Genomic DNA, 9,490 nt, shown 5'->3' with positions numbered 1-9,490 from the left:
ACTATGTCAAAGGTATTTGATCATTGCGGGTGGAAGGTCCAAGGGCATTTCGACCCGACCGGGCCAATGTCGAAGGAATCGCGACATCCATCAAGAGCAGCGAGCAGCACAGGGAACGTTCAAGAAGAAGTAGATTCAAACTTGGGATTCATAAAGAGGCAAATAAATGAAGAGGAAGACTAATGCTGAAACACGTCGTGACGTTTGGAACTACGGTTCATGTTCGGTGTCGGGCACGCTCTCCATTGCTGGCGTCGGATCGATCACATCTGTGACTGGAGGAATCGGAATGTCTTCAAGGAAGCCTTCGAGCGTGTCTCTGCGGGCTCTTAACGCATTCTCCTGGTTATCCAAGCGACGTCTAAACGCCTCCCAATCGTATTTCAACTGGCGGTTGTCCGCAATGGCACCGTTAACGACATCAAGCGCCAGTCGAGCGGATCTGGATAGATTGGCTAGATGTATATCGGCTTCCCCATCAGCTGCTCGAAGTAAACGCTCGACCGTGGCAGTTGGGGGATTATAAATATCTACTTCCCACGTAGAGCGATCTAGGTTCCGCATCACCTCATTTGCCCACATTCGCCACGCCATTGCACTACCTTGGTAGGTTTCCCCCCAAACCTCTTGCAGCTTCGCTACAATCTCTCGAATAGAGGCTTCAGCAGCAGCACCAGAACGATCGGTGTGCTGTGGACGTATGCGAGCATACTTAAACTCTTCAAGAGCCCGCGCACTTGGAATGTCGAGACCATATTCGTAGATCAGTAACGTGACTGTGTCATCTCGTCGCTGGGTCAGCCATCGATTCCACGCTATTTCAGTTTTAGTAGGCGGAATAAGGTGCCCGTTCCACTTGAATTGCATCGACTTGTACCACGCTGCTTCCGTGGGTTCGTTGATTGACCAGGTATCATCTTCCTTTACAGCTAGGCCTTTCACACGGCTGCTTAACTGTTCCCAAATTTTATGCATGATGTCACCAAGCGTGGCTCCGTTCGCAGCGAAAACATCGAGCATTCTTGCTGAGCTGTCCCGACTTCCGACGGTGTCTTTCACGAGAGGCTGCACCACAAGCTGGAGTCGATGCTGATCTGCTACATGATGAGCTGCACTCTCTGGGGACGCATCAAGCGAAACTCGAGCTTGTTGATGGGCCGGTGCTGCTGATGGCGATAGAAGTTGACGTGGTGTTCGCTCTCGCAGCGGATACGGGGAAACGCGCGTCGAAGACGGCGTTGATCCTGGCGTTGACTGGATATCTCTACGACGACTGTTTGCTGGTGGTGTCTGATGTGAGCGTAATGTCTTGCGGTCTTGGCTGCTGTTGGCCGCTGTTACAGCAGTGTCTGCCTCTCCACGCCAACAACCATGTTGCCTGCAATCTGGAGAATGAAGCGAGCCTAAACCTTTCTCATAGCATAAAATATGTATGTAGATAGGGTTGCGCGATTTGCTGCGCGTTGATTCAAAGAACCGCGCATGGAAATTTTGAGTAGAAAGCACAATACACGCAAGCGAAATAGGACATGTACATACTGTACCAATCACAAACTGGTTACTGTACCGCATCGCCCTGTCCTAGGCGATTTGGCCTTAGCGAGCTTCGATTATGGCCAATGGCAGCGCTGAATTCAAAGCAGATGGCTGCCCATTAAGCTGATAAAGGTGCAGTATTTATAGGAATAGCGACAGCGTACACATAGCTAGAGGTGTTTGACCGGAATACTACTACAGTAACAGCTCTTACAACCGGATCACTTTGGAATTAATCAAGTCAAGTCATTCACAAACGGAACATTTAACTGTGTCGTAATTTTACTTTTTAGCATTAATTATGGTAATCGCACCCGAAAGATGACAAGCGGATTCCATTTTTTTGTCATTTTACAGAGATATGTGATTTTATAAGCCGTGCTTAGCTGCGGTTGAATGGTTGTATTGTAGTACACTGCCTGCAACAGATTGAGGAAGCCTGTGTAATGCTCGGCAAAATTAAAAGTAACTATTGTTAGCTAGAGCTTGAAGGACGTCTACACTCTCTCGTGTCCACTCCTTTAGTTGTTTAGTCAATACATTCCGTCCGGTAAGCTTACAGTTTGACTAAGGGATATTAAACATGTAAACGATGAAGCTTCCTGCACACTGTAAAAAGCAGCTACGATTTCTTAGTGCCAAAAGAGTGTATGTATTGACTGGTACAAAATGTTTTTGAGGAACTGTGCAGTCTCACCGCCCGGTGGGACGTTGGAGGGTGACAATTGGCCTCGGCTGTAACTATCGGTTTGATAATACGGCTTTGTATGTAAAAATAGTAATCAAGGTACAATGTATGTTTGGTTTACGCCTCTCTTCATGGCAAGCCACGGGATCATCTCAGCAACCTTAGGTGAATAAATTCACTACCGATACAGCTTAGTAGCAGATCTTTACCCCCAGCAAGTGCTATTATCTTGCTGCGTTGCCCTCACAACACCCATCGAAAAGCGCTTCGCGTCACTTTCATACAAACTCCCATATTCGCCACCTCATGACTACATTCCACCCATACAATTTTTATTTATATATTTGATGTCCATAAGATCTGTCAAGGACCAAAATGTAGTTATATCTATAGATTACCCAACGCACACTGCTCTTGGGACCCTGATGCCATATACAATCTATTTCCTATGGTCATTGGCTACTACCGTCAAAGCTGCATCCACTCACTCTAGGTAGTCCTTGAGATTTGGGCAAAACATTGAGTTTCTATATCAATTTGTCGCGCAGTGTATATGAACAGCATTTTTCTGGAAGCATTGATTAGATTGGATGAATATGACGCGATGATTAAACCCTAAACTTTGCCAAAAGTATACAAGTCTACGGGCCATCCCGAACCGGGATCGGATCGGGTAGCGAAACCCCCCCCTCTTATTGATCAACGAAACGGGGAGGGTTGGGGCTGTCGACGTGTTTAGCAATCACCTCTCGATCCAGTGCGATCCAGAGCGCCCACTCGGGTCACCGCGATCCGACACAGACCGTCAGGTGTTGCTCCACATTTCGAGCGCGAATACGTGAGGTGAAGAGTGGATGGAGGCGTACGAGGTGCCTCGGTGGATGGTGAAGGCCCACCAAGCTTGAAAACGTCGCCGAGTACAGCTGGCTGCAATGGTGGCAGCCATTGCCTCGATACGGGGCACTCCTAGTGACTGCGTGTCTTGCAAGCGGCTGAACTGGAGGCTGCACTGGAGGCTGCACTGGCAGACACTTCTGTTGGAGGGACAATTTGAGCAGTGCTACCGCATGAGCGCTGCATCTTTCGACAAGCTGCTGTCGTCTGTGAGACCTGGGCTGCTGCGCGACGAGATCCAGTCTGAGCGGCGCACGGGAACGGACCCGATCACGCCCGAAAACATGCTGCAGATGACCATTTCCTGGCTGGCAGGGGGCAGCTTTCACACCACGCGCTGCCTCGCTGGCGTATCTCGGTCGGGCTTTTACGATGCGATCACTGCTGTAATGGACGCGCTGTGTGAGTGTGAAGAGTTACGAATTCATTCTCCGACCAAATCCAGCAGCCCATCGAAGAGCTCGCGTCCGGGTTTACGAAGATCAGCAAGGATGGTATCATGACGGGCTGTGTGGGGTGTCTGGACGGTTGGCTCTTCCAGATTAGAGCACCAAGCAGCCGAGAAGTGCCCGACATTGCTGCTTTTTTCTCGGGACATTACCATATGTACGGCTTAAATGCTCAAGCCATTTGTGACTCGCTGTGTCGGTTCACCGGGTACTGCTTTGACTCGCCGGGTAAGGTGGGCGATTCGATCGCATTTAGGAAGTGGACACTAAGTGATGAAATCATGGAGCTACCTCCTGGATACTACTGCGTTAGAGACAACGCTTACCCGCTATCAGACTCACTACTGGTGCCGTACAATAAAGTGGAGTTGAGGACAAAGCAGGACTCTGATTTTAATTTCTATCTCAGTCAGCTCCGCATTCGGATTGAGATGGCGTTCGGTTTGCTCGTGAACAAGTGGCAAATATTTAAGAAGCCCTTGGTGGTGGATTTCAAAAACATTAGTAGAGTGATTAAAAGTGCATGAAGCTCCACAACTTCTGCACGAACGAAAACTTAATTGGTGCTGATGCAACGGTGATGCACGACCGAGTGTCAAATGCGTACCACAGACTACGAGAATGTGCCTACCAAGCTGCGGACAATAGTATCGAAGACACGTACGTTACGGGCGCCAAAATTGACAACGCTGCTCGCGGCCGTATCCTGCGCCAGGTTCTCAACGACCACATCCAGGACTTCAACCTTCGGCGCCCGAGTACGCGTTAAACTACCTGCTGGTCGTGCACGTTAGCGACCACCTCGCTTTCCAGTTCCAGAATTTGATCTCTTAGTTTTTGGTGCTTCATACGCTCCTGCACCAGCAAACTTTCGGCATCAAACTCGTCTTCGTCACTGTCATCTTCGTGCTCTTGAATGTGCTTCTTCAGCTCGAAAATATTGCTGTCAGTGCGCTCCAAAATTTCGGACAACATGCCAAGTCGATGTGAGATCCTCTTTTCATGCAACAACAAAGCTTGTTCCTTCCACGTGGCTTCTTGGGCTTCGCTGGTCTCGTTCGTTGACGCGATTGCACTGACACTCTCCGCTAATGCAGCCAGCACCTCGGCCTGTGAGCTGTTTCGACGCTTAGGGTTGCTCTTCTTGGCTCGGCTTGTGCCCTCTTTCTGCGAGTCGTCCTCATCGTCCGAGTATATGCTTGCTGAGCAGAACTCGCGACCAGCACCCCGATGCTCGCACCAATGGTGCAAGTAGAAGACGTCTGCTTTTCCTCCACAGTACTCCCAGACGTCGTCACTATGCTCGCCAGACTTCGTCGATCCCGCCTCTGCCCGAGCAAACTTGCCGCTCATGTCGCGCCACATTTTGTGGAGTTTGGAGCCCGAATGGGCTACCGTCTGCGACGGCTGAATGCCCTCGAATATGGGCTCGTCCGGGGAGACCAGCCTGTCAAACTCGACGTTGTCCTCAATGAATGCTGTCGCTATATCCTCCCAAAACGTCGATCCACCTTGGTCGAGCTCGCGCCGGCTGAGCTGGCCCCCAGATGTCAGGAAGGCGTGAAAGAAGCGCTCCGAACCCAGCACGTTGAGCAGGCGAAACATGCAATTTTTGGCTCGTTGCATCTCCGCTTCTTGTCCGCGCCTCACGTTACTCCTTTGCTACTGCACCTTCTTCTGGATGGCCTTCTTGTTCTTGTCGTACGCGCTCAGTAGCGCGATACGACCCTCCTTGTTCGTGTTTTTCACTACGTTAAGCTTACGCGCCGTACACTCGAGTTTGAGCTGGGTCAGCGACCAGTCATCGTACGACTCCGAGATTGGCACGGGCACAGGCTGCTTGCGTCGGCTCAGCAGCGCCGCACTGACTATCCATGTTGCTGGCGCCGCTATGGACGAGAAAAATGTCCTATCAGGAAGCCGAATGAACACGCAAAACGAAGCTCGCAACAGGAGCGCTGACGCAAGGGAAACTTCCAAGGAAATTGTAGCCATGACGCGAGACCGGGTTAGATTGCGATCCGGTTCGGAACCACCAAAAGCACCTCACCAGGGCGTCGCCTAACCCTCGTTGCCCCGTGCGGCCTGCGATCCGATCCGATCCCGGTTTGGAACGGCCCTACGGGTGAACGCCCTCAAAACTGAGCTTTTCTCGACAAACATCGTGACGACCTCTGCACTTCGTGACCCCAACACTCGCCCGACATCAATGCGACATACGCTACATCTCCGTCGTACCAATTAGTGTGTCGCTGCCGCTCCCGTAGTATGCGTTGTGGTCGGCTTGGGCTCCATATTCACGCAAAAGCTCCACCGCAGGTTTGGTTGGGTAGCTGTAAGCGAAATATGTAAATTTTACATACCAACGTTTCTTCCTGCCGTATAGCCCCATCCATCTCCAGAGTCGGCTACGAAAAGACTGATATTTATAAAAAATATATCAGTCTTTTCGTAGCCGACTCTGCCTGAACCTGAAAAACCCTCACCCTAAGTGTACACCGATTCTCGCGCGCGTGTGTGACGTCCAAGTCGATTTTAAACATATTGGCACAGACTGATACAGTTTGCCAGCTAGCGATTAAATCTAGCCAGCTAGCGATTAAATCTCACGAGATAAGGAGTCTTTACAGCGTCGTTGCTGTTTGCATCAAAGAAGCAAATACCCACCCGGACGCTAGCTCCGTTGCATGCGATGATGAGGTGCTAAATAATGCGCAATCTTCGCGGAGCATTCTCACACATGCGTGACAAGGCTGACGGTGAATCAATACAGCGGTGGCTCTGGTATGACTTACAGTGTCGTCACAAAAATGTATCGAAACGGTTGCCCCCGGCAAAAAGCTCAGCTAGAAGGCCGTCGTCCGTCAGTAAACGTTTACCCGTACACCCATAGAGTGGGCCCCCACGCAAGGTTTCACGCAAGAGACCCCACCGTTGTTCAAACAAGTCGAACAAGCAGAGTGAGAAAGACAATTTCTTACTGGTTGCTATGTTTTTTTTCTGACCGGTATTGCTTTTCGAGTTATTGACGACCCTCATTTCCGCGCAATGTTTGATTGCAAGTTTCCTTCTCGTCAGCTGCTTTCAGGGCGTCTGTTAGATTTAGCTTTTAAGCTGAGATGGACCGAGGCATTGCTTTGATTGGTAGAGTCTGCTCGTGACGGACGCATTAATTTTGTTTTTTATGAACCCTAAATATCATCCTGTCTTTTGCGCCTAAAACCCTGCCTAATGCTAGACTTTACAATCCATTTAGACCAATAATGCCGTTTGCGGATAGCTAAGCAAACCGCTTGATTTTGGCTACAATAATTATTGGTAAACACATGCAATCCGACATATTTTGCTGCGGGATGCAGAGAGAAATCAAGCTTATATACAGGTTTTACACTGTACCCAAGTGTAATATTATTTTGCGGACACTTTTCTATCCACTATCATTGACTTGTAGACGTGGTCGGTGCTGGAACAGTTTCCGTCATCGTTATAGCCCACGCCGCGAATATGAAAAATGCTTGGGAGCTGTCCGGATGGAATGGTGTGTAATGGTGCGCAGCGCATATAATGAACCTGCTATTGTAAGACTTCATTTTAACGAAGTTGTTTAGGGCCGTTCTCGACGAGGAACGACCCTAGTTTGTTTGTGCTCACCTTTTTAGGAAACTTAGAACCAATGTAAGAAGAGAGAACAACACGTCGTCTCTTATTGACGGTGACAACCCGCTGATATACCCATAAGAAATGTATCGCCAACGTGGTTCAAAATTGAGATGTCAATGCTGCTATTTGTTTTCGATACAACGTTTCTTAAGCTACTAGGGCTCGGATCTGGAAAAGCGACGTAGGTCTTCAAGGACGAGGAGCTATGGCAAGACGCTCCTATGGCAGTAGCTCTTATTCGATCCATTAGCACGAGTATAGCTGCATTAGAGCGTGCCAATTGCAGCATTTCGCTGTTTCCCAGCATTTCCGTTGGCGGCGTACTTACGAAGTATTCACAAAATCGTGGATGCATGTAGTGCGGAACTTCAGCTGCAGGTGCTTCGCGCAATCGGGGACAAAAATATCATATTCTGGAAGCCACTTAGGTTTGTCCACATGGGTTCGCTTTAGGTTTTGTTTGGTTTAGCACTTGGGTTCGTCCACATGCTAAACCAAACAAAAACTATTAAAGAACACGAATCCAAAAACCTAATCACTGATGCGACAGGACTTGCCAGGACGTCAGAACAGTCGACGGATCCCAGGAAGATAAGCTTCACAGTAAGCTGCAAGAATTCGTTTTAAAAAAGTGCAGCTCGAAAAGAATCGGAGAGCATAGACGACAATCGATTCAGCACATTAAGCAGACGGCCGCCTCCTGACACCAATTACCGTCTGAAGGAGCCGCTTAAGAAGCTACTGTAGTCAATACCAACATCACCAGCTTCAAGTGACCGGAGCTGGAGTATCCACGGATATATTCACACTTAACTACGCAGTTGCAAAACTCCTAAGTGGGTTAGCAAACTCGTTTTTAGTGCACACCAATGTCGCACGGAAAGCAGAAGTGAAGTATATCATGTCCAGCTCTTTCCCGGAGGTGACCCCAGCGATAGCAGCGACTACAACGAAGATGATAGTGGGAAGCTTACAAACAAATGGCAATCTCCATTGCCCAAAAAAACATCTGCGGCTAATACAAAACCGGCACTGGATCAGCAACAGAAATTGTATCCCTGCAAGAGGAACATATTAAAAAAATCGCCACATTAGTTTTCAATAGACGAGAGGAGCCCATATACCAGACAAAATGGATTTTAGTCGCAAAAATAATTGTATATTTCATTCACTTCTCAAACCACTAATACTCACACCCACAAGATGGCAGCCGACGCCGTTGAAATCACCAACACACAAATCGAGATGATATTGGCGATTGTCGGACCTGGTGCACCGATATAATGCAGAAAGCTGATCGGTCATGTTTCACACTCGAATGCTAACTTCATCTCTAAAAAGGACTTTCAATGACTGGTCTTTGCCAATGGCTCCACGCCATCCGTATCGCCATCGGCATGATTGCATTTAAGTGGCTAAGCGTTATGATAGCTTTTCGTTTGGGAATTTTTTCGAGTATTGGAGTCAAGGTGTAACGGGACACGTAGCCTCAAGGGGGCCCCTAGTTACATGAAGTGTGACACGTCACACTTCGGAATATCTGGTACATGGTACCGTGCTCGTCCGAGGCCAACAATTGGCTGATGACCCGAAGCAGCATCTTCCTCAGTGATTGGAGGAGGGCGTGTTGGAAACGGCATTCAGGCTGAAGCAGAATGAGTTCTTTAAATCGTCTTTTGGAACTAGATAGCAGAGTGATGGTCAGAAAGGCAGCCCAGTGCGGAATCGTCGCACTGCTGCCAGTCCGAAAGTTTCCTTTAACCCAACAAGTTGTGTGTGAGTGCGTTAGATCTGCGTTCTGTTATACTCAACACATATTTGGGCGTGCAGGTGGAACAGAGTGAAGACTCCATCAAAATACACCAGACCAAGTATTGTGACGAGATTATTGAGCGCTTCCACTTCAGTGGTGCGCATCCCAGTAGGATCCCGATGGAGACGACTTTGCGTCTTACCGTGAAGGACACCGTATAAAAACAAAGGAAGAAGGTGTTGTGGGAAGGTTTTTTCTTTCTGTATAGTGAACATGTCTTTTTTGTGATGGGGGCGCCCACAAGGTGTTAGGTGAACCGTAGGCAAGGGGGGGCAGCTTTTTTAAGAGGGGAGAAAAGTACATTATTTAGGGGAAATCGCACTATCTTCCCCACGGGGGAGATTGGGGGAATGCGAGGGGGGTATCTTTATGATGTGGTGATGTTCACTCGCGCACCAAAAGAAAAAATGCTATTGTACACACAGGCAATCACAGACGCGTGAAAACAAG

The 9,490-nt window shown here is 48.8% G+C and overlaps 1 protein-coding gene across 1 annotated transcript; it reads right to left on the bottom strand.

Annotated features, from left to right (window-relative positions):
* Positions 1 to 210: 210 nt before the first annotated feature.
* Positions 211 to 867, bottom strand: PITG_04098 (uncharacterized protein; the record flags this gene model as incomplete). Its single annotated transcript, XM_002905764.1, has 1 exon — positions 211 to 867. The coding sequence occupies one exon, from the start codon at positions 865 to 867 to the stop codon at positions 211 to 213; it is 657 nt and encodes a 218-aa protein (XP_002905810.1).
* Positions 868 to 9,490: the final 8,623 nt, after the last annotated feature.

Source organism: Phytophthora infestans, genomic scaffold (genome assembly GCF_000142945.1).
Source record: "Phytophthora infestans T30-4 supercont1.5 genomic scaffold, whole genome shotgun sequence".
NCBI classification, from domain to species: domain Eukaryota; phylum Oomycota; class Peronosporomycetes; order Peronosporales; family Peronosporaceae; genus Phytophthora; species Phytophthora infestans.
The sequence above is the reverse complement of the archived record's forward strand: the minus strand, read 5'-3'. Positions and strand labels throughout refer to the sequence as shown.